General features: G+C 34.4%; 1 protein-coding gene across 1 annotated transcript in view; it reads right to left on the bottom strand.

Moving 5' to 3' along the window:
* The window catches only part of LRBA (LPS responsive beige-like anchor protein), a 730439-nt gene that overhangs the window by 61525 nt on the left and 642142 nt on the right, over positions 1–26772 (bottom strand). The window contains 1 exon segment of the mRNA XM_041738215.1: positions 11762–11929. Coding sequence (XP_041594149.1) covers positions 11762–11929 — 168 coding nt within the window.

The raw sequence follows: 26772 nt of genomic DNA, 5'->3' as shown, positions 1-26772 counted from the left end.
TGTCTAGAACATTGATGTGCTCATTCAAAACACCTCCATCTCTAGCTACTGGAAATGAGTAGATAAAGCAGCCTGCCTAGAAAAATAAGTGAAATGCTGCTTCAAAGAGGTTGCCAAAGTTGAGAGGCAAACAGTGAAAACGTAGGGCACATTTCTAAAAAAAAAAAAGAAAATCAGAAAAGTTAATTTACTGGATTCAGACCATTATATTATTTCTCAAAACCAGACAAATATGTTTAACCTATGTCCTGGAAATAAGCAGCCATATTGAGTTATTCATTTGGTAAAAACCATGTTGTCTATTTTCACAAGAATATTTGTGAACATCCACTGTGTAAGAATAATGAAATGAGGTACAGTGAGCAATTAGATGACATGATCATCAACCTTGAGGGATGTAGAGTTGAAAGACAATATGCACACACACATACACACAAATACACACTCTCTAATTACACAGTACTGACAGAGGCAGAACAGGGTAAGACAATAAAATTACTGTTAGAATGTAGTTAATAATATTTAACATTTAAAAAATTTGTACTTGACTCAAGAAGTTCCCAAAAACTACTAGAATTTTTGTTGCTTTTGCGCACCAATAATGAAAACTAAAAACAGTGATTATATTCTAAGTAAACTTCCTCATCTTCGTTAGCAGTGTTTTTTTAATGTTGCTATTCTGAGCATTTGGAAATCTATCACACTTGTAAATAATCTTATATAGATTTTTCATATCTATGCTATTATTTTTCATCTCACCCTTCCTAGAAGCTTGTATTTAATTTAAAATTTAGAGAACAAAATTCAGTCACTTGCTCTGAGACTACTTTCACATTCTCAATTTAGAATGAAGATGGTATCTGAAGTAAACAGGTTCATGACAGAAGACATCAGCATGATAGAGTGGCTCTGGATTCCTTGGGTAGTTGACAGGGCAAAAAAAATCATGAAAATATTAACACTGTGCCTGTTTTATATCCTTGCATGTATAATTTAGCTATACCTATTTAACTCAGAAGACTGCAATATGCAATAATAACTAGCAAAATACAAAGATTAGCTTTACTGACAACTTTGATGTTCATTTAATTGACTAAGGGAAACTTTGATTACTGTGGTTTTGATATACAAGAAAGTCTGGCATAATTTCAAGGTATTTTTTATGTAGGTTTTCAATTAAAACTTGACTAATCCTTACTGTTTATTTGGCTTTTCGTTGTACAGTTCCTGGCCTGCACTGTGTCAAATATGCCATCTGTGTAACACACTTCTGGCCAGAGATACTTCAGAATTATTTTTGTAACACTCTGAATAGTGGCTGCATGAACTCTTAACTTACTGTATTCAATACTTCTAATCTACTCTATTGCTATAACCATAGTAATCATGTTGTCTTACTGTCCTACTCTTAAATCTCACTGCAGTCAAAACAAAGATTCTTCCCCCACCTGCTTAAAACAGACTTACAGACCATTCCCCTAACTATTTAACAAATGTTAACAATGCTATAAATACCAATTGTGTTTATGCTTCCTGAAAGATTCACTGCAGCCAGTGTTCTGCAGTAGTGTTAGAGCTGAAACAAGTTGTTGACTCCCACCACGAAAGTGATTGAATTCTAAGCCAAAAATGCTTTTCCTTGGATAAGATATCTGATTTGCTACTGCCGTCATGAAACTGGGGTCATGTAAACTTAAACACTGCTGCTGCTGCTTTTGGAAAACAGACCTTCTCAGAGTGATTATGTGTTGCTAAAACAGCATTTGGAAGGATAAATTTGGAAGAGGGAAAACCAACCACTGACACTAAACACAACTTAGGGAAATTTTTCAGATTTTACTTTTACATTATGAGACCCATTGTATATAATTCTTTAAATTGAGCAATATCATGGCTCTCCTCCTCCTCCTCTTCCCTGCCCATCTATGTAAATAGAGCAAGGAGCCTCCTTCTCCCTCTGCCTGTGTTTTGCCTCTCTCTCTCTGCATCTCTCATGAATCAATAAATAAAACCTTTAAAAAAATAATGAAAATCTTGAGGCCCCTGGGTGGCTCAGTCAGTTGAGCATCTGCCTTTGGCTCAAGTCATGATCCCAGGTCCTGGGATCGAGCCCCATATTGGGATCCCTGTTCAGCAGAGAGTCTACTCTCTCATCATGTATTTGTTTTGTGAATTTGGAGTTTAGAAGGTTTTTTTTTTCTTAATAAAAATATATTTATTCTTACTCATATCTGACCCTGAATTCAAGTATACTAATTTTTCTCTTTTTAAATTTGTTCTTTCCTTGATTTTAGTTTTTTTGAAATAGTGTTAGGAAGTTAGTGTTCCTTTGATAAGGAAGAGAAAGGAATATAAAGGAAGAGAAGTGAATAAGTCAAACCAAATTCAGCAGAGTTAACAAGAAGAAGATAACTACTTTTATTTATGTATACCTTGTCCATGAAGGAATATATGTACTCATTACAGGAAAAAAGATTCCATAACTCTGTATGGTGACAGATGCTAACTAACTAGACTTACTGTGGTAATCATTTCACAATATACACAAATATCTATTATGATCTATTCCTGAGACTAATATTATACCTCAATTTTTAAAAAATGCACAAAAAAGAGAATATATGTAAATGCTGGAAAATAGATTGAAAAATAGTAAAGGTAGAGAAAAAGAAAAATTTATCAAAGAGACAGAAATAAGGAGCAAAGAGGTCTGTTAGAATAAACAGCTAAAGATAAGAATCTATCTTTTAATCGGAGGTCACAGATATTTGAAAAAAAATAGTGTATTTGCCTGAAAAATAATTCTCTCTGGTGTGTGATATGCAAATGTACACATAGTTGTATATTGATAACCCAGCTGTTTTCTAAAAATTAAAAACAACATAAAAGTTTAATGTGCTGCAGGCTGTTTCTCTGATTACTCTTCCCCTTCTTATGGTTATTATTTCTATCGTTTAGTGCTTTTTTTATAGAGAGATTATTTTTATGATCACTTACTATGCCATATATATTAACCATTCACTCTAGAATAAAACTTCCTCAAGAGAAATGAAGCTTTTCCCAAGTAGTAAGTAAATACATGACTTGTATATAAACAACTTGACTCTGTGAGTATCTAAGTGTTGTTCCAAGTTAAACTAAATATATGGCAGTGAATAGAAATAAGTAAAACTATACTTAATGACAGAAATAAGTTCAATTTGCTTTTAATACAAGAGAAGCACAAATCTATAGTGGTCCCATTACTATGATCTTGCAGAGATAACGTTCTAATATAATTCAAGTATATGCACATACTTACTAATATTAGAGGTGTTAAAGCATCTTAGAGGTACAAGGTTCTGAGGAAGAGAAATGGTCAGTCCAGACAGTGTAGCCTGGAGATGAGGTGGGGAGTGAACAAGAAGAGGGCAATTATGGGAGCTTTACAACTAGCAGGAGGCTGTGACAAGAGGGCTTGGAGGCTGTCGGGGCCAGGGGGTTACAGGCACATGGCGGGCCATGGTTAGAGCCATAGGAGCTGCCTCCCTGGGTCACCTTGTACAGCTTTGCTCCAATCTCAAAGTAGGAAGGAAATTGTTTATGAAGAGAGAGGCAGCCCATGAGCAACCTTTCTAAAAGAGCACCCTATTCACATGGCACTCTGTATCCTCTTCCCTAGTCTTATTTTCTTCATTAATCTTTACTGCTTATTTTCTGTGCACCCCATTCGAATGTGAGTTCCATGAGGGGAGGGGCTCTGTCTGTCTTGCTCATCTCTATTTTCAGTACCTTGAATAAAATGGTTACTTGTTGAATAAATGAATAAAAGGACAAATTTGCCCAGTTTATTGGCCCCTTCCTTATCTGTCCAAACCAGCCTAGATGTACCAGTTAACAGCACCTCTTTAACAAATTCCATGAATCACCCTTCCACTTTCAACCCTGCTTTATATATTCCATGTATTTACACACACACACACACACACACACACACGCCTCTCCAATTTTTTTTTCTTTAAAAAAAATTCTTTTATTTATCTGAGAGAGAGAGAGAGCGCCACCCCCACCCCTACCCCGGCGAAGGGGCAGAGGCAGAGGCAGAAGCAGATTCTCTGCTGAGCAGGGAGCCTGAGGTGGGGCCCGATCCCAGGACCCTGAGATCATGACCTGAGCGGGAGGCAAACCCTTATGTGACTGAGCCACCCAGGTGCCCCTCCAGTCAAGTTTTTTTATACATCTACTCTTCTGCGGATGAGAACAGAGAAAAACAATGGAAAGAAAGTAATCATCTATTACTGAGCATCTAGGAAGCACCCATCATTACGTTAGGTATTCCCATAAATATTATCTCACCCTCACCTTTGGTATAAACCTCATACTCTTGTTGCCTTTTCCTCTTGTTCATGCACATTTACTTACACCAGTCCTCAGGGTAAACGTCTACTCTCTGATCTCAGACAAGGCAGTATTGCTCCATGCTGTACAGTACTTATCTCTATCTGTGTCCTGGATTTTGTTCCTTTTTTCTTCCTCATAGAGCTTGGTAGTCTACTACATGCTCTCTCCCATGTATGTTTTACACTCTTCCCTCTTTTTGGATCTTTCCAATTAACATAGAAACATGGTCAAATATTTACCCATTAAAAAAGAAAATAAATCTCAGAGTGACTTCTAGTGGGGTGTGGGTTTCTTTTTGTGGTGACAAATATGTTCTAAAATTAGATTGTGGTAGTGCTTATAAAACTCTGTGAATATACGAAGAACTACTGTAATGTACATGTTAAATGGGTAAATTGTATCATATGCGAGCTATATCTCAATAAAGTGACTAAAGATTCTCTCTTCAGTTATTTCTTTTCTCACTGTGTTTACTTGCTCAAGTCCCATCCACTGCACAGTCCTCTACCTCCTAATATTTCTGTAAGATCACACGGTGATCTTAGAATAATCCAGTGGGCACTTTTCAGTTTTTATCTTTTCAATCTTTCAGATAGGTCCTAAGACACACATGTGGTTATGTCACTAACCTTCAACCTATAATCTACTGCCTTCTGCCCGTGTAGTTATAATTACTTTTATATTATTAAAGGCCCTTTATGGTATGGTTCCTGTATTTCTCTCTTATCTTATCCTCTGGTTCATTGCACATATATCCACATTCTCCTATCATGATCTCCCTCACCTATGTGCAGAAAGTGTATACACTTTCTTCTGTGTAGATACCCTTTGCTTGTGACTCTATCCAATGTTCTCATTTATCCTTCAGTCCAGTCTCTCATTTCCCAGAAAACGTGTCTGGATTCTGGCAGTTAGGGTTTAGTGCCTATTGTGTATGCTTGTGCATACATACAGTGTACTTACCTCTAAACTGAGTTTACCACAGTATATTATACTGTTAACTTATCCATATTTCCAAGCTCGAAAATGTACTCAAGCTGATGAGAGCAGGTGTTTGACTTTCAACTTTTTAACCTTATTATATAATTTGGGTTTAGTAAAAGGTTGTTTAAAAAAATGAGTAAATTGGGATGCCTGGATGGCTCAGTTGGTTAAGTGTCTGCCTTAGGCTCAGGGTCCTGGGACTGAGCCCTGCATAGGGCTCACTGCTCAGTGGGCAGCCTGCTTCACCCTCCCGCTCCCCATGCTCTCTCAAATAAATAAAATGTTTTAAAAAATGAATAAATCAATGACCTATTCTTTTCTTTCCTTGCCTCACTTTACAATGAACTTTGCATGTGTCCTCTAGGAAACAGTCTCTGATAACCTATCTAGTGTTAGTATTTTATGATCTTTCTGTGATACAATCAGTAATTCATATTCTTTTCATGGCTGTGTTTCTTAACCCAGGGGTTTAACAAAGAAGAATAAGGAAAGGAGCTAACACTTAACACTTAATGAATACTTAATGATGGGATAGGTACCATGCCGGCACTTTACATGCATTATGCCTCATCTAAATTATGGGGTGGGTGTACTCATACCAATTCAATACATAAGGAAACAGAGTCTTGGGAAGATCCAAGTCACACAACTAGCAAGCATCAGGGTCAGGAATTAAATTCATATCTATCTATCTATCTATCTATCTATCTATCTATCTATCTATTCTACTGTATCATATTGCATTATATCACCGAGTTAGCACTATGATATGGAATGATTACAATAAAAATGATATTTGTTTTAATAACATCCAGAAAACTTTGAGAATTAATCATGTATATTTATGTGAATAGTGCTAAATAATGAAGTAATATATAGGTGTCCCCCTTTATCTATGGTTTCACTTTCAATGGATTCATGACCTCAACCATGGTCTGGAAGCAGATGATCTTCTTTCTGCCATGACATCAGGTCAGTACTAGCCTAACACTATGGCACAATGCCTACGTCATTCACCTCACTTAATCTCAACATGTAGGCATTTTATCATCTCACATTATCACAAGAAGGGTGAGTAGAGTACATAAGATATTCTGAGAGAGAAAAAAACTACATTCAACTAACTTTTGTTATTGTTGTTAATCTCTTACTGTACCTAATTTATAAACAGAACTTTGTAATAGGTATATATGTACAGGATGAAACATAGTATATATAGGGTTTGGTACTATCCACAGTTTCAGGCATCCATTGTGGGTCTTGAAACATATGCCCTGTGGATAAGGGTGGGCGGGGATGGACTACTGTATTTATCTTTCAAGAATACTAAGTACCTACCATATTTAGGACATAATAGGCCATATTTTTTAAATGAATGCTGAATCTAATATATATGTTTATATAATATAAAAATAAATATATGTGTGATGAGTGGAAAACTGGTTAAAGTTTAATTTGCTAATAATTAACTACTTGCTAATGTGGAAAATAATAGGAACCAAGGAAATTTAAAGCAAAAGTTTTAAATAATCTTTAGCAAATGCTGATCTTGAAAAAGAAATACTAAAAATTTATTTGGTATGGTAGTTCCTCAAAAAGCTAAACACAGAACTATCATATAATCTAGCAATTCTACTTTTGGGTATATATACAAAAGAAGTGAAAGCAGAGACTTAAACAGATACATATACCCCAATGTTTAGAAGCACTATTCACAATAGCCAAAAAGGTGAAAACAATTCAAAATGTCCATGAACAGATGAATGGATAAACAAAATGTGGTATACACAAACAATGGAATATTCTTCATCCTTATAAGGAAGTAAATTCTGACATGCTACAACACAGATGAACCTTGGAGATATTATGCTAAGTAAAATAGGCAAAACACAAAAGGATAAACATTGTATGATTCCACTTCTATAAGGTACCTATACTAGTCAAATTCCTAGAGACAGGAAGCAGAATGGTGGTAGTCAAGGACTACGTATGGGTGGGTGGGGTGGATCTGGAGTTACTATTTTAACAAATACAGAGTTTCAGTTTGGGAAGATGGAAAACTTCTAGAGATGGATGCACACTAATGTGCTTGATATCACAGAATTATGCTCAAAAATGGCTAAAACAGTAAATTGTATGCTGTATTTTTACTACAAAACATTATGAAGTCCTAACATGTTAAAGTGAAAGAAAAATATAATTTAATTTATGCATATATTTCAACTATATATCTAGTATAGAAATGGACTAAAACCAAATTCAAATATTCTACCAAGTTAATTTAACAAACATTTACTGTCCTATTGTCTGACCACACGCCTAAAATTTGGATTCAGAAAATATGGTCACCAAAGATATGTGATAGCCAATGGTCATTATATCTACACTGTCCAATTAGGGCTATTTGAGTTTGGATAAACTAGAATTAAATAAAATTAAATATTCAGTTCTTCAGTCACACTAGCCACATTTCAAATGGAAAACAGCCACATGTGACTAGTGGCTACCCTATTGGACAGTGTAGACATACTGATCCTTTCCAGAACTCACAGGTGATTTTTATTTGACAGTGCTCTTTTACATTATACTGTAAATATTATGCGGTAAACTTTGATAAATCTTGGGTGTGTGTGAGGAAGAGAAATGGTCAGTCCAGAATAATAACAAAGAGCTAAACTCAAGTATTATTTGTTCCAGTTCTGTGAAAAATATTCATATTTTGACAGGGATTGTATTAAATCTGTAGATTACTTTGGACAGTATGGACATTTTAACCATATTGGCTCATCTAATCCATGAACATAGGATATCTTTCATTTGTTTGTGTCATTTTCAATTTCTTTCCTGTTTTATAATTTGTAGGGAACCACAGAAGACCTCAAAGAGCTAAAGCCACCTTGAGAAAAGAAGAACAAAGCTGGAGGTATCACAATCCCAGGTTTCAAGATATACTACAAAGCTGTAGTAAACAAAACAGTATGGTACTAGAACAAAAAGACACACAGATCTATGGAACAGAGGAGGAAGCCCAAAAATAAACTCATGCATATATGGTCAATTATTCTATAACGAAGGAGGCAAGAATATAAAAAGGGGAAAAGATAGTTTTCTCAACAAATAGTGCTGGAAAAACTGGACAGCTACATGTAGAAGAATGAAACTGTGTATGGTTTCTTAAATCAGACACAAAAATAAGCCCACAATGAATTAAAGACCTAAAAGTGAGACCTGAAACCATAAAACTCCTAGAAGAAAGTATCGGCAGTAAATTCTTTGACATTAGCATAGAAATATTTTTCCAGCTATGTCTCCTCAGGAAAGGGAAACAAAAGCAAAATTCCACTATGGGGACCACACCAAAATAAAAACCTTTGCATGGCAAAGGACACCGTCAACAAAACAAAAAGGCAACCTACTGAATACAAGAAAATATTTGCAAATGATATATCCAAGACAGGGTTAATATCCAAAGTAATAACGAACTTACACAACTCAACACTAAAACACCAAATAATCAAATTTAAAAAAATGGCCAGAGGACCTGAATAGACATTTTTCCAAATGTCTTCTGGATAGCCAACAGACACAGTAAAGATGTTGAACATTGCTCATCATCAGAGAAATGCAAATCAAAACCACAATGAGATATCACTTTATACCAGTCAGAGGGCTAAAATAAAAAATATAAGAAATAACAAGTGTTGGCAAGGATGTGGGGCAAAAAAAAACAACTCTTATACACTGTTGGTGGGAATGCAACCTGGTGCAGCCACTTTGGAAAACAGTATAGAGGTTCCTCAAAAAATTAAAACTAGAATTATCATATGATCTAGTAATTCTATTACTATTTACCCAAAAACAAGGAAAACATGAATTTAAAAAGATAAAGGCACTCCTATATTTATTGCAGTGTTATGTAGAACAGCCAAGCTATCAAAGCAACCTAAGCGTCCACCATCTGTAGATGAATGGATAAAGATGTCTTTATTCGTTCACACACACACACACACACACACACACACACACACACACGGAGTATTATTTAGCATTAAAATATGAGATCCTGGCATTTGCAACAACATGGATGGACCTAGAGGGTATAATGCTAAGTGAATAATTCAGAAAAAGACATATATATGATTTCACTCATATGTAGAATTTAAAAATTAAAAAAAAAAATCAAACAAAGGAAAAAAGAGACAACCAAAAAAACAGACTCTTAAATACAGAGAATAAACTGGTAGTTGCCAGAGGGGAGGCAAGTATGGGGAAATGGGTGAAACAGATAAAAGGGGAAAAAAATCCCATAAAACAAAGAACAAATTACATTCTTTAAACAACCTGCTAATTAAATGTTTCACTTTTTAACTAGCAGTATCATAAAGGTACAGGCTGAGAGCCATCCTTTATCATGCAAAGGTAGCATAGACTCTAATGACAAGGAAGGTATAGTTATCTCATCTTGGACATATCAATAAAGTCTTTAAAAATAGGATCTCACATTGGAAGAGAGTGTTAAGTATATCTTCAGAGCAACTCTACAGAGTATTATGGAATTTCAAAATTAAAATTGCAGATTATATAGCAATATAAGATAATATGCTGGTATGTTAAGTAAAACAGGAGATTCTAAAATCAAATCTATACTGTCCTTTCAGTCATAATGCAACTATGTAGCTTTATGAATAATTACTATAAGGGAACATGAAAAAACAAAAGTAGGTGGTGTATTTGGTGAAGAATTATGGACATCTATAAAACAAAGTTAAAACTTCAAATATGTAAAAAAAAAAAAAGGAAACTGGCCTATGCTATTCTAGTCTAACAATGAAATATGTATTATATATATATATATATATGTATATATATATATATATTGTTTTCCACTTGTATATTTGCTCTAACCTCAGTTTTATATATGGAAGTATGTATATTCTATGTCATGCAATCAGTTATTGCTCTAATAAAATAAAATGGCCCCATAAAGAACATTTCCAAGAAATGAAAAATTAGAAAAGTCTTTAAGGGTTCATTTGATTCAGCTCTAAATTAAATAAAAAACCAACAATCCAAATCCTATGCAATTTAAGACATATGTACATCTAATACATGATGCTTCTGCTTGTGTACTAATCATTGTCTGGCACATGAACCAGGCAATAATATATACTGGCAAGTATATTTATATATGTACTTATTATATACTGTCAATATTATCAAGTCATAAGTAGAATTAAAAAGGAATGCATCAAAAAAAAAAAAAAAAAAGGAATGCATCTCTGGGGATCCCTGGGTGGCTCAGCGGTTTAGCGCCTGCCCTTGGCCAAGGTGTGATCCTGGAGTTCAGGACGGAGTCCCACATCGGGCTTCCTGCATGGAGCTTGCTTCTCCCTTTGCCTGTGTCTCTGCCTCTCTCTCTCTCTCTCTCTCTCTCTCTCTGTGTCTCTCATGAATAAATATATCCCTTTAAAATGAAATAAATATTCCCTATGAATCAGTCTTAGTTTCTTAAATATACTTGTTCTAAAATTGTACAGATACCTAAGTCACTCTGTTAAATCCTATAATCTTTGCACATAATATATGTTAGCATTAGGAGGATTCATAATTAGATTAAAATACACACAAAAATATCAAGGCTATCTACAGACTTTTTTGGTGAATATTGTATTCGTCAAAACCATGTTTTGAGTGTTTTACTTAAGAAAATAAATGACAAGACAAAGCAAGTCTCAATAATTTCTAAGATCAAGTTTGAGGACATGAAAAAGATTTAGAATTCCTTCCTACTATTAACTTCTATACGGTTACATATATACTTATGTACTATATCTAAATACAAGTTTTATCACATTTAAATAGATTTATGCTTACAATCTTTTTTTTTTTTTAAGATTTTATTTATTTATTCATGAGACACATGGAGAGAGGCAGAGACATAGGCAAAGGGAGAAGCAGATTCCCTGCAGGGAGCTCGACGTGGAACTCGATCCCAGGACCCCGGGGATCATGACCTAAGCCAAAGGCAGATGCTCAACCATGGAGCCACCTAGGTGCCCCTACGCTTACAATCTTATTTCTTTAATAATTACTGTTTTCCTAATAATTTAACTTAGTGAGCAGCCTTCAAAATTTAACAATTGTAGAAATGATTAGTGATCCCTGAATGGGTTCAAATTGAAGAAGAAGCTCTCATTTTATATTGATTCAAATATTTTGTTGGAGGGAAGTCCTAGATTCAAGTTCCAGCTAGGTCACTAACTGAAAGGTTATTCTGCTTAAGTCACTTCACTCACCTGGTTTTAGTTTCATCATATGCAAAATGAATGCATGGGGAAGATGATATCTAGTACCTTCTAGTCTAAAGATACCTAAGAGATCCAGTCAGATAACTTACTTCTCTCAATATAGGATCAGCTATTGAATTCAGATTGACAGCTCCTTCATACGTCAGGTAATAGAACACATTGAGGGATCGAACAGCCTCTGGTCCTTGCTGTTTATAGCCAAAAATGAGATCAATCCATTGGTGAAGCTGGCAGGAAACAAATTCACTCTCCAGGGCCTGAAAAAAGGTACACAGATGATTATTCTGAATTCAGCTTTTAAAATATAGAGACATTTAGAACAAATAGCAAAGTTTTACACTAAATTTATGGCAAGCAGACTTATTCTGATGTCTTATTTTCCACCAGAATCTATTCTCCTTTCTTTATAATTAGAAGCTTTCTGGCACTTTTCACACTGAATTGTATTAGGTTGCTTACATTTCAGTATTATTCTACTATACTGTAAGCACTGTGAGGACCAGGACTGGGTCTATTTTGGTCATATTTGTAACTCAGGGCCTGACAGGTACCCAATTTATGCTTCAAAGAAAAGAGGTGATGCAATATAAAGGCCACTTTGGAACAGCATATGTGAAAACATTAAACATTTACTATTCACCCGAAATGTTTATGCTTTTTCTAGATGTAAATATTTTGTTGTCTACTGCAACAACTATAACCAAATTATGTAGTTATTTCAACTGAGTTGAAATATGCCAGCAAATTTTATGCCAGCAAATTTTATCTTTGGAGGGATACTTATAATGACTGAATTATGATTACTGAATTATTATTCTGGATATTAATATCAAACCAGACCAAATATTTTATGCTAATAGTGTCCAATAAATAATGAACAAACATAATCAAGAATTCAGTGGAAATGCTGGGCACAAGATCCACTTCCAATTCATCATTACCTTCCCAATTACCAACCACTGTACCTAAAACATAGTAAGTACCAACAAATGACTGCCGAATGTAATAAAGTTATAAACATAAAAGAGTTTAAAAAATTGGAGACATTTTTATAAAAGTGCTTAGATTTATATTATTTAAAATTCTTCAAAATTATTTCACCATAAAACTTTAGCATTATGGACTAGTTTATCAATAAATAGTGCTATTCAAATCACAGAGCTCTAAAACTCAAATGCTGAAGCTTGATTTGAAGTATACCAGATTTTATTAGATGATGTTATCTCTTTAAAATTCTTACTTTCCTGTAGTTAAGTATATGGCTGTGATGTATTTGGTGTGGTTTGCTATATTATCAATATAAAAAGAAACCTATTGGTTTTAGAACAAAATTGAATAACTTCTATAGCAAGCAACTAATAAGATATAAACCACCTCATGACAAAAGACATTCCTATAGTTCACAGGTGTACACCTGTGTAAGAACATGCTTTATTGAAATAAGTGTCTATGTGGGTGCCTGGCTGGCTTAGTCAAAGGAGCATGCAACTCTTGATCTTGGGATTGTGAGTTTGAGCCCTTGCTGGGTATAAAAATTACTTAAAAAAAAATCCCTTTAAAAAATAAGTGCCTTTGTTTTTTGTTTTGTTTTTTAAGGTTTATTTATTTATTTATTCATGATAGAGAGAGAGAGAGAGAGAGAGAGAGAGAGAGAGAGGCACAGACACAGGCAGAGAGAAAGGAGGCTCCATGCAGAGAGCCTGACATGGGACTCGATCCCGGGTCTCCAGGACCACACTGGAGGCGGCGTTAAACCACTGAGCCACCCGGGCTGCCCCAAATGAGTGCCTTTGAATAAGAAAAATATTTACAACTGAATTCAAAGAATATATTTCCTTTAATATTTAAGAGGATTTCACAATATACCACATAGTACATAAAATGCAAAAAATAAATCTGTAAATAAAACTCGAGGCAATTCTCATACAACTGTGAAAGTTAGTATTTTAGATATCTCTGATAAAACTCATGAACTTTATAAATTTAGTAAATAGCTAAGAGAACTGCTGCATGTATTATTTGAAATAGAGAAGGGCTTTAAGCAAATTCCTATTTTAAGTACATGGATTTAAAATTAATCTGAAAATTCAGGAATTATTAATAGAAGCTGCACACAAAAATGATACGTTTGTTTCATTAACTTGGGCCTTGGGTAGGGATGAGGGAGTGGGAGCCATGTTTAAAGTGACACATAAAAACAGCAATTGTCTTAATTTGTGTGCAGTGCACTCCACACAAAAGCCCTAAATATGTTCAAATTAGAGCAAGCTGCTTGATTGTCACTGCAGCCTCATGTCACATTAATGCATGACAAACATTAAACCATACACTTAAATGGCAATTTATATCATTTAAATGTTTACTGCCAGACTAGCTCATCACTCATTTAAATGTGACTTTCTGACAGCTAATTTCAGTTAATTTTCTCCAATTCACTTAATTAGAACTTTCAATCAGGAAGGACTTACACATATCTCTGAGCTTACATCCTTTTTAGTTGTTCAAAATCTGAGTTAATAAACTGCTGAAAAGCCCTACTATAATAGATTAGCATGTAATATCTCTGAGTCTACAAAAAAGTGTGACTATATGAAGCAAACCCACAGTATGTACTCTTAGAAAGAACCTACACTTATTTATGTAAATAATACTCTCGCCAGTAGTTTAAATAAAAAACGTTTATTTCATATACACACACTATTGAAACAATAAAAAAACTCTGCATCCAAGCTAATTAAAAATTAATGATTTCAAAATTGTTTAATAAGATAAAACAGTCAGGAGTCTCCTGAGTGTCCGTAGTGTTGTGATTTGAGACTATAAAATTCCAGAAGGCTCAGCAAATGATAAAGTACAAGCAAATTTTCTCAATATTAAAGCTCTAAAAACCAGGGCAATTTCATTTTATGCATCATCAAAAAAAGAATTGTGAGTTTTCTTAATGTTGATTACTTCCTTATGCACATTCAAAATGGTGAACTTGGTAACAACACGTTTAACATTTAGATGCTTAAAATTTTATATTGTGATGCTACATCAAAATGTTAAGCAAAAATACTGAAAGACACTGTATGCTCCTATTACACCTTAACACACATGCAGAGATGACCGCAGTGTCATGGGTCACCCTCCCTTTACACTGTCATATTGGTCAAGTCTTAAGGTGTTGACTAGTAAAATTCATGGAATTATTGGCAAAAATCTTTTCCAGAGGTTCATGGATAGACTTTAAATAAATTTTTAAAAATGAATAAAAAAATCTCATTAGTGGTCTTCAAGCATTTCTTGCAATTTACTAAAGTTTTAAAAAGAGATCCAAAAGAACAACTACTACAGGTGTTAAGAGTTCCAAAAAAGTTTAAAACCATCTCAAAACAAAGTCAGCTCAGGACTTTAACATCCTTTTGGTAGTAGTGAATGGCAAGTGCCTAGCCAAAAGTATGTAATAATAAACAAATGCACTTAGTAAAGTCTTGAGGTAAGAGGTAAAGGACAGGCAGGAGGATATTATTGAGGGAAAGAAATACAAATAATTCAAAATGGAATACCCTGAGATTCCATAACTTGTTTCTCTAAGTCAAAAATATAAATCATAAAACATATGAAAAATTCTTTAAAGCTCTTTTTATATGTTAAGATTTTAAAAAATATTTAGTATAAAATACTTATATCCACACTTTTAGTCACAAAAAAATAAAAACATGACAGTGGAATGCTAAACATTTGTGATTTTTCAAAGCCTTTAGGTCAGACAGTCCTCATTAAGACTGGAATTAAATACGGTTTGCAGCTAGGGGATAGTAACATTCTTCCCATGCTGCTCTCAAACCTAACCAATCAATTGTTAGTACTCCCCTAGCAGGCTGGATACATCATTTACATCCAATGTGTGCTCTGAGTAAAATTTGTAAAAAGAAAATCCACTAAAATGTCCAACACAATACAATAATATTCAACTCATCTGAGTTATTATAAAATAAATCAGTGACTAATGTCCAATTGTTAAGGATCAAATAAGACTATGAAAAGACTATCATATGAAGCCTCACACAAATTGTCAATCCAATCCAGGGGGACTCATATTAGTCTTGACAAACTGTCTTGGGGCTGATATCTGTTTTTTTAATGAGATCTATTAAGCAGAGACTAAAACACTTGAGATATGCTAAAAAGTACAGTATACAGATGTCAAATACAAACACTTATTAGTAACTTTCATTTGTTTGGTCCACATGCAGAACATCAACAAATTCAAGCTTTAATATTATAAAGATAATACTAAATTATTCATAAACAACTCATTTGTGTAATCTTGTGTCAGAAATAATTATAACATATATGAATATGTGTCCCACAATAAATTTCATTGAAAGAATGTAATCTGTTTTCCTCAAACTACCCATTAAGGAAATGAATTATTTATTGATAAAAAATATTACTTAAAATTATTCTTGTTTCCTCTAGTACAAATAATACGATAATTTATGTAGAAATGGCTTGTTTTTTCCAAAACATGCTAAGCTACCTGGGAATAAAAATTCTAAAATAAAAGGCATTAATCATGTGTTTCTTAATCTATGTATGCTTCAGAGATACTGTAGCAATGTCTTTTTATTTTCAAACAATCAAATTTTCTCTAATGTAAAAATTATGCAAAAATCAAGAAAGCCAATTTTAATTAACAAAAGAAAGATACTCATTCATCTCAAGATCTGAAAACCTTATTTATGTATTATTCCCAAATTAATGCTAATATTTATTTATATTTTTGTTAAATGTTCTCATATAACACCATTTTTAAAAAGCCATCAAATAAAGCTACTGATAGCTATGTGACAAGTCATTTTTATGAAAAAGAAAAAGATCAAATAGTATTTACAAATCCTTAAGTATAGAAATAATTGTAGAACCAGAAGGAGGTAGGTCTGTGCAACCCAGATATACATTTCTATTCATCTATACCACCACTGCCCTTCTCAGGCTTCCAGAAGACCTGATTCAGTTCTGAGATTCAAAATGCATTTGCTCTAGGTATCAAAGAAGAAAATAAAAATCAATGACTAACCCTCTTGACCTGGTATACATTTAATTATAAGGTGTATTTAATCATATTTTAAAGATTTAAAAAAAAACTTCTAAGTAATGTATATTCAATGTGGTGCTCGAACTCACAACCCTGAGATCAAGAGTTCCATGCTATTCTGACTGAGCCAGTCAGGCACCCAATCATATTTTACATGGAAGAATAAACATTAGTTTTGTAAATTTTTCATCGTACTTTTATATATTAAGAGTATGAATTCATTTGAGTGTAGATCACATGTTTCAAACGAGTTAATGTTGGGATTGGATAGAAAGTAATACACAACATTATGAACTTGGAATTTTAAGTATTTTTCACTTCAAATACATGTAATACAGCCTTCTTCCTATACACATACACACACACACAGATTTAAAATGAACTGGTCTGTTATGTTTGCATGTGCTGGATTTCAAACACTAGTGGTAATGTTTCCTTAACATTGATATATGACCTTTGTAATTTACATTGAAGAAAGCTGTTTTTTTCAGCCTAATTAGAACTGTTTCAAATTTTCCTGCTAAATATATGATATAAAGTCCTTTCAACTTTTTTATTCTAGAGTTTCTTTCCATGTCAACTTTGTTCCAATCAAAATATGCTTTGAATTAAATGATTTTGATTGAATATGTGGATCACATTTCACTTCTAAGATTTAAAGTCCAAAAAGGAAAAGTTTAGCCTGTTCAAACAAAGCAAGAGCAGCCACTTTGCGGAAAGCTATTCACATTTAAGAAGACTGACAAATTGTTTGTGTGCACCATTAGGTCTAGTTTCTGCAATAGTTGCCAGATTTCCTGTCCCCTTAATAAGATACATTAACTCCTTAAATGCTGGCTCCAAATTTGTGATGAATCCAAGTAACTTTAGCAAATGTTTTATTTATCTCTAAGTTCCTTCTCCCAAACAAATTTAAAGAATAGTAAAGAAACTTGCTATTACGTTATATCAAAAATTTCAAGAAACAAAAAGGTTTTGTTTTTCAAGACAAAATCATTTTTTCATAATTGGACAGATACAAATTCAGGATGTAAATATACTTTCCAAATGGGATTTTCTAAAAGTGACAAATCCACATTAATCCTTGTTTCTAATGTAATACATTAAACTCGTTCAGAATTACTTGCTCAAGTGAAACACAACAGTGAAAATACTGGAATATGTAAATTATAATTTAACATGAGCCTAATATTCTCCTATATTGATTATATTACACTGTTTTAGAATTCAGATATTTACCTTGACATAAATGTATAACAAAAAATGAAACAAATTATATATACTATTTACAAAGAAAAGTTTAACTTAGAGGACTTAAAATAAAAGAACAATAATGTGTGAAGCTGTGACATTAAGAACAATAAGTCGTGAATGTCAAAGAAGAAAAAAGGAGGATCAAGGATTTAGAGAAAGAAATGGGATTCTAAGAATAAAAATTATATCTGACAGGTAAAAGAAATGAAATTTAGTCAACAACACATTGAAGTTCAGGCTGAAAAGCAGATAGAGAAATCACTAAAAGGAGTTCTGTACTTCTAAACTGCCCTTGAACTGTTGAGCAGAAGAAAGATTCTGGAGTTGGCAGCACACTGTTCATTTCTACATTTATATCATTACTAAAGAGAAGTGTGAGTTAGTATCATATCTTGATATAACCATCAAGCACTCGTGCATCTTTTGGCAGGAGAATCATTCTGTCTACGATTGTTATTGTGTAGTTTTAAATGGACTAGTCAACCAGCTGTTATATATTTTACACACTGAAGGCCATGTTTCCTTTGAAATTCATAGTTTTAATCTCAACTGAAGTCTGTATTGCTGTGTGCCAAGATCAAAAGGATTAGGCAAACTTGTACAATTACCCTCCTTTTCAGAGAGATGATTTTTTTCCTAATGTTTAAAATAGTCCTATATGCTGACATTTTATCCAACTATTTTCTTTAGAGCTACAGAACATTAAAACATTTAATTAACATTTCAACCTTAGGTCACTCTTAATCTAAAACCTAGGAATTCATAATATACAGATATTTTAAACTAGTTACAGTGTAACACACAGAGGGAGATGGAGCTTTTAAAAACATTCTATTTAGTAAGAACGTATGGGGAACAACTATAATTAAATGATAGATACGCCCATCGATTTTATTATGTGTTTGCATTTTGCATGACTTCGTGCAGGAAACAGTTCACAGAGCTTAAAGCAATGCGTACGCATCAAGATAAAATAAATATAACATAAGAGAAGGTAATGCAAAAATAAGAAGGACATAAAAATCACTCCATGAAATTCTATAGACTTCGAGGTACACCATGTATTTGTTCTTAAGCTTTCTAGCAGGCAACATAAAGAAAGAAACACGAACATCTACAAGAGTCAAAAATGACCATAATATAAAAACAAACCAGATGGCCTAGAAAAACACATTATTTCTATTCCTGAGATAAGAAATTCCTCCCTTGGTAATATGATAGAATCCAGGTATGTGACTCTCAGAGGGACTGACTTAATCCTGGAATAGATTTAAAGTATAGACAAATGGAGAGACTACATATTCTTCAGGCAATCCCGCATAAACATTATTTCTCTTAGGTTAAGGCTTTGAATGGTAATTTCTAGATTATACTCTGTGACAGGCACCTGGAATGCAGCCATTTTATTTTGTCAGTTAAATGTAAAGCCACATGCTTCAACCACAGCAAACTGAGTCACAGGGCTAATAGTGTCTCAAAAATGCAATGAGTATAAGGAGAAAGACACAAACAAGCCTATGTGGAAGGCAGGTCCACCTTCATCTGAAAGAGGTGGTAGCCTGTGCTATGCTAAGACAGTCCAAGGTAAGGTCCTCAGAAAATAATTTTGGGTTAACTTTTCCCCGCAAATAGGTGACAAAAGTCTCAAATGCCAACCTTGAGGTCCCAATATTACAGATGTTAAAATGTCTAAAAGTGTAGTAAATGCTCAGCCCTTTAAAAAGAATTAGGAAAGTATCCTTAGAAAATTCATTCTGACCATTGCAAATTATTGTTATACCAAGGTAAACTAGTTAAAAAATATACACTTATGCAATTAGAGTATTAATCTAAAATTCTCAATTATCTATCTACGTACAGAAAAGAGAATAGATTTCTTCTTCAAAACCACTGAAAAGTATTAATTTGCTGTGAGAACTTTGGGAGTTTTTTTTTTTTTTTAACTTTGGGAGTTTTATTTTATAGTAAGTTACAAAAGGAAGGAAAACAAAACTGCCCCCCCCCAATTAATCCCTTCCCATTTGCTTATCCACATAGATCTGATAAATACTAGCAGTCTCTTGCCTTTGAAGATGGCCAGACCAGAATCCCTACTTATTGCCAGATGTAGTTTAATCCCATGGGGACTCCAGACAAAAACAAGGAGCTGTCTTCATGGCACCAATGATTCTCTGAACTGAATGCCATAAATTTATATTGGCAAATCAAAATCCTTGGCAAAATAGAACATTTATTATATCCCCACTTCCAAGACTATCCAATAAAGAAAAGGGAACTAAATATGATGCAAAAGTTGAATTAAAAAAAAAAGATTTTATTTAATTATTCATGAGAGACACAAGGAGAGAGAGAGAAAGAGAGAAAGAGAGAGAGAGAGAGAAGCAGAGACATAGGCAGAGAAGCAGGCTTCATGCAGGGAGCCTGATGCAGGACTCGATCCCGGGTCTCCAGGATCACACCCTGGGCTGAAGGCGGTGCTAAACCACGAGCCACCCGGGCTGCCCTGAATATATATTTTTAAAGCACTGACAAGTTCAGCCAGAGAATTACATCTGCAGTTACTCTGTGTTTGCCATTGAATACACATACATTATATAGGAATAAAAGTCTTTTTTTTTCTTCAGTAATCTTTACACCCAAAGTGAGGCTTGAACTCATAGCCCCGAAATCAAGAGCTGCATGATCTACAAACTGAGCCAGTCAGACGACCCTAAAAAGTCTTTTTTCCATTCTACAACTTTTAATACCAGCAGTTCCGTCATCTACTCAATCAACAAACATTTATTGAACATTTACTATAGGTTCTGTTCTATGCTAGATATGGGGATAATGGAATGAGATGTCCTTTTGGAAGAAAGGTAGGGAAGCAAAAGGTCATCTCTAAGATGACTACAACAGTTTATGCGGGAAGTACTGAGAGCCTCAAGAAAGCAGCAGTGGGAATGAAAAAGAAGGGACAGGTTTCAGAAAGATTTAAGTTATTACTTACACCAACTGATTACCAGTGTAAAAGGTGAAGGAGAGGAAGTTCAGGATGACACCCAGGTTTCAACTTTGGAGCTTAATTATACTGGAGAAGGAACAGTTTATATGGTAAGAGATTAACTCAGTTTTGAACTTAGTATTAATATTTTGGATTTTTAAATAGATTTGAAGATTATCCTGTTTTTTCCCCCCAAGGCTGTTAATTATAACAGAAATGTGTATACTACTTGAATATTAAAATATGCTCATGTTCAATACTGGGATGCCCAAGCCAAAAAAAATTGGGGGGAACAAAATGATCACCAAGACATAAGAGTGCTATCTGATGGAGATATAATGCAATCCACATGTGTAATTTAAACTTTTCTAGAAGCCACATTTAAAAAAAACAGGTGAAGTTAATTTTAGGATAGTATATTTAAGAATACTCAAAATAATTTAAAAATATAATCAATATAACATATTTCGTATTGCGTCTTAGAAATTTGGTATGAATTTTATACTTATAACATCTAGCATATCTCAATTCAGACTAGTCATATTTCAAGTGATTAATAGTCACATGTCACTAGTGGTTACAACACTGGACAGTAAAGCTTTATTCAGTTCCAAATACTGAATCTGCATTCAGATTTTTTTAATGGAAGTATAGTTGACACACTATGTTACATTAATGTCAGGTGCACAACACGGTGAATTGACAACCCTATATGTTACACTATGCTTACCACAAGCGTAGCTACCATCTGTCACCATATGATGCTGCTATAATACTATTGACTATATTCCCTATGCTTTACCTTTCACCCCTGTTTTATTGAGAATTTTAGGGCATTTTGATGTAAGACAGAATGCAGGGATTAACAATATTTAACTATTTATTTATTTATTTATAAAAAGATTTTATTTATTTATTCATGAGAGACAGAGAGACAGAGAGAGAGAGGCAGAGACACAGGCAGAGGGAGAAGCAGGCCCCACTCAGGGAGTCTGACGTGGGACTCGATCCCGGGACTCCAGGATCACACCCTGGGCCGAAGGCAGGCGCTAAACCACTGAGCCACCCAGGGATCCCCAAGATTTTATTTATTTATTTGTGAGAGACACAGAGAGAAAGAGAGGCAGAGACATAGGCAGAGGGAGAAGCAGACATGGGACTCGATCCTGGGTCTCCGGGATCATGCCCTGGGCTGAAGACGGCACTAAACTGCTAGGGCACCGGGGCTGCCCAATATTTAACTTTTAAAAAAATACAGATTCTCCTACTGAATATAAAGGTAAACCTTACAAAGCACATACACGTGCAGACTACAAAATGTCCTTTGATACAGTTTTGAGGAGGTCAATACAATTCCCAGTGCTGGAATGGCATTTCCCAGTGTAGAATGGCTAAATCTTAGGACATGACAGCAGAAATACAACATTTTCAAGTGTGAAATAGATATAATGTTCTGTGATGTATATTCTTTAGTCTCTTACAAATCTCTGAAGAATTGTGGTACCATTCAAAAGATGGCAATATGACTACCCTCTCTTATAGTAAAGGTGAGGGCCTAATTCTAGAAAATATGATGCCAGCTGCAAACTCCATCCTTAAAAGTCCTTGGTTAGAAGTCTTACATATTGGGGTGCCTGAGAGGCTTAGTCAGGTAAGTGTCCAACTCTTGATTTCGGCTCAGGTTGTGATCTCAGGGTCCTGGGCTCAAGCCCTGAGTCAGGCTCCACAGCTCAGTGTTGGAGTCCACTTGAGATTCTCCCTCTCTCTTTCTCCCTCTGCTCCCCCCCGCCCCAGCCCCTCTGGCTGGTGCTCACATGTGCCTACACTCTAAAATAAAGAAATAAAATCCTAAAAAAGATTGTTACATATGGTCTACTCAGCTGTACCAGTTATGTACTTTAAGAACTACCATATAGCCATAGACTACAATTTAGTATAGATAACACGTTAGCTGAAAGTCAGTTATACAATATCTGTAGGCAATATGGATATATTCATAAATCTCATAAAAAGCACCTCATATGAGTAGCAGATAACTAATTTCTGTTTGCCTACTCTTAGAAATTCCTTAACATGTATAATAATAGTATCTGATTCTCTATCACAATTAATTATAGGTCTGATTCCTTTCTGAATTATCATTGAAATAATGTTTAGTTAATAGGGTTCAGTCTTGTTTAATTATTTTGGTCAGCCATGAATAAACAGGGAATATGATATCAACAATCTAAACTTCTTCAAAGATTGGGACACCTGGTGGCTCAGTTGGTTAAGCGTCTGCCTTCCGCTCTGGTCGTGATCCTGGGGTCCTGGGATTGAGTCCCATGTCCAGCTCCCTGCTCCTGGGGAGCCTGCTTCTCCCTTTGCCTCTGCCCCTCTCCTTGCTTATGCTCTCTTTTTTGTTCATTCTCTTTCTCTCAAATAAAAACTTAAAAAAATAATGAACTTCTTGAAAGATTTAAGTAAATTTCTTATTTATGCTTCCTTGCCTCCCTTTCACTTCTTAATTAATCTTCTATCATTCTGTTATAGGTACAGCACAAAAAATGACTTTGCTAACCTTATATCTAATGAGACAGTAAGCCTCCACATTATCTTTCAAATTCATTTTTTTAAGATTTTATTTGTTTATTCATAACACACACACACACACACACACACACACACAGAGGCAGACACAGGCAGAGAGAGAAGCAGCTGTTCTCTATTTCATGTCCAACTGTCTGACTCCAATGGATGCTTATCCCTCTTCACCTGTCTGTATTATAGTGTTTATGCTTCTCTCTCTTCTCTAAGCTTCTTTGATACCCTCTCTCCAGATTCTCGTTCTAAATTTTTGATTCTCCTTCTCATTTTTTTAAAAGTAAGCTCTATGCCCAACATGGGCGTTTAACTCATGACCCGAAGATTAAGAGTCACATGCCCTACTGACTGAGCCAGCCAGGCGACTCTCTTCACTTTTCATCTGTCTACCTCCTCATGATTCCCAGGTCCTTGTTTCTGAAATAACTCCGGATAGTTGAGCTAGACATCAACTACCTCAACCAACAATTATTGCCATTTCCAGAGTTTCTAGCCCAAAATATCAACTGCCCATTAGACTACTAACTTTGGTATGCTTCCAGTAATTCAAACCTAATACATCAAAAAAAGAATGAATAATTTTTCCTTTTAAACTTGTTTCTTTTCTTAGTTATCCAGTCCTTCACACAGCCAAATTAGAAATGCTCCAATTATCTTGACTTCTCCTTTTCTCCTCTTCCTCTAAAACCTTATATCTAGTCAGACAGCAAGCCTCCACAGTATCTTTCAAATTCATTCATTCTTTCTCTTGCACTATGGCTATTTTTGATTCTGTGCTTCACTATTTCTTAGTTCAATTATTCTAACACTGCCCAAACTGTTCTCTTTATCTTTAAAATTTCCCTCCTTTAATTCCTCCTCCATATGAATTGCTATCTAAAACCTTGCTAACTCACAATTTTCCCTAAAACTTTTTGATGGTTCTCCTTTCCCTAAAGCAGTGGATCTCCAGCTTTAACATACATTAAAATCACCTGGAGAACTTGTTAAGCCACAGATTGCTGGGCTCTTTCCACCAAAGTTTCTGTGTTAAGAGATCTGGATCTGAGCCCAAGGTCTGTCTTTTTAACAAGTTCTCAAGTAATATTGATGCTTCTGGTCTGGCAATCACCTTCTGGGGTCCAATACCCCAAACAAAAAGTTCATACTACTTACAAAGCATTAAGATTATTCACATAATCTGCCTCCAGTCTCATCTTTCCATAGGTATAGTTCACAGTTCTCTTAACACATATATTGCCTCTACCTTCTGAATAAAGTCCAGCTCGTGTATACTATACACCAAGATCTTTGTTCACACTGCTTCTTAGGTCCGTAATGCCATTTCCATCATCTTGCTCCTACTCATTCTTAAAGACCAAGATCAAATGTAGTTTGCTACAGTTAAGCTTTCCCCAATCTTTTTAGGAAGTAAAATAAGGTATTTCCTCATTCTCTCTTAGAGATAAATAAATAAATAAATAAACAAATAAATAAATAAATACATAAATGGTAAGTATGGTGACAGATGTTAACTAGACCTGTTGCAATCATTTTACAATATGTACAAATATTGAATTGTTATGTTGCACACCGGAAACTAATATAATGTTACATGTCAGTTATATCTCAGTAAATAAATACTGCTTAAAAATCATACATACACACACAAATAAATAAAATGTTAAACGTTTCAATGGCAGCCTGTGGTTCTCCTTTATGGAGAACACAAAGTATTACATTTTTTTGCTATATTATATCATATATTATCATGTTTATGTTTGTTTATTTCTTATCCATTTCCCTCACTAAAGGGCAAGTACTATGCTGTCTTTCTCACCATTGTATTCCCAAAGACAAATAAGTAGTTGGAACTCACAAAATATTTGTTGAATGAATAAACAAATACATCACTTAATCTATTTCTCTAATTAGTTACTGTCATGCCTGTTTGATCTTCATAATGACAGCCCCAAAAGGGCAGGTGTCATATTCTTCCAATTTTGTGATCACAGACCTAATTACCTAGTAGGCTCCTAATAAATGTCTGTTGAATGAATGAATGGCATTTAAGAAATTCTTGTGATTTTGCACAATTCAGTGTCTATGCTGTGAGACTATGATCTTCAAGCTTTGTATATTGTATAAGAAGCATGAAATTGACCACAGAAACTTTATCCAGTTGATACAGTGCTAATTTGGCAGAATTTTAGAAAATGTGAAGAATTTCTGTGATTACTAGCCATTGCAAATGAGATGTCTACATTATGTTAACCATATAATAAAATTTGGGGTAGGATGATTATATGGAAGAAAGAAAAAGTGAACTGGATATTAGAGTGTCATATTTCAAGGTTTTATTTTCTATTGAACAGTATCAGGAAGATGGATGCAAAACGATGTCAATTGTAGATTTGACAAAGGATCTAGAAAGACAATATGTTATACAGGGAAAATGCATCTGAAGGTTAATATGGAAGAAATTCACTGACCAACTAAACAACAACATAGTAACAATAACAGCAGCACTTAACATTTATTGTTTATGATATGGCCAGTTTTATGCTAAATATTTTATATGGATTATTTTATTTAATCCTTACATAATCCTATGACATAAGCACTATAGGTTTTAACAAATGAGGCTAAACTGCTAAGTAAATTGCCTAATGTCACAAAGTTAGTATATCTAATCAGAGTTGCAAGAGGAACCCAGATCTGACTCCTAAAGCCATATTATTATTTTTTTTTAAAATTTTTATTTATTTAGGATAGTCAAAGAGAGAGAGAGAGAGAGGCAGAGACACAGGCAGAGGGAGAAGCAGGCTCCATGCACCGGGAGCCCGATGTGGGATTTGATCCCGGGTCTCCAGGATCGCGCCCTGGGCCAAATGCAGGCGCCAAACCGCTGCGCCACCCAGGGATCCCTAAAGCCATATTATTAACCACTATATCTCCTCCTGAAAATTTCTGCAACAGAATGGTATAGGTATATGTCAAAGCTAAAGTATAAAAATTCTAAAAAATATGAAATTATTTCAGACTAAGAATTATTATCAATGAGTTTCACATATACTATTTGTTAACATCATTATTAAATATTTCTAAGTATATGCCATATCTGATAGGCCATGTAGACCTGGTTCTTTTGTTCTTTCAACTGGTTTTGGCTTTTACTTATGCCTTTTTAAAACTAAAACTTTCAATTTATTACTGTT

This window comes from Vulpes lagopus, chromosome 23, assembly GCF_018345385.1.
Source record: "Vulpes lagopus strain Blue_001 chromosome 23, ASM1834538v1, whole genome shotgun sequence".
NCBI lineage: Eukaryota > Metazoa > Chordata > Mammalia > Carnivora > Canidae > Vulpes > Vulpes lagopus.
The sequence above is the reverse complement of the archived record's forward strand: the minus strand, read 5'-3'. Positions and strand labels throughout refer to the sequence as shown.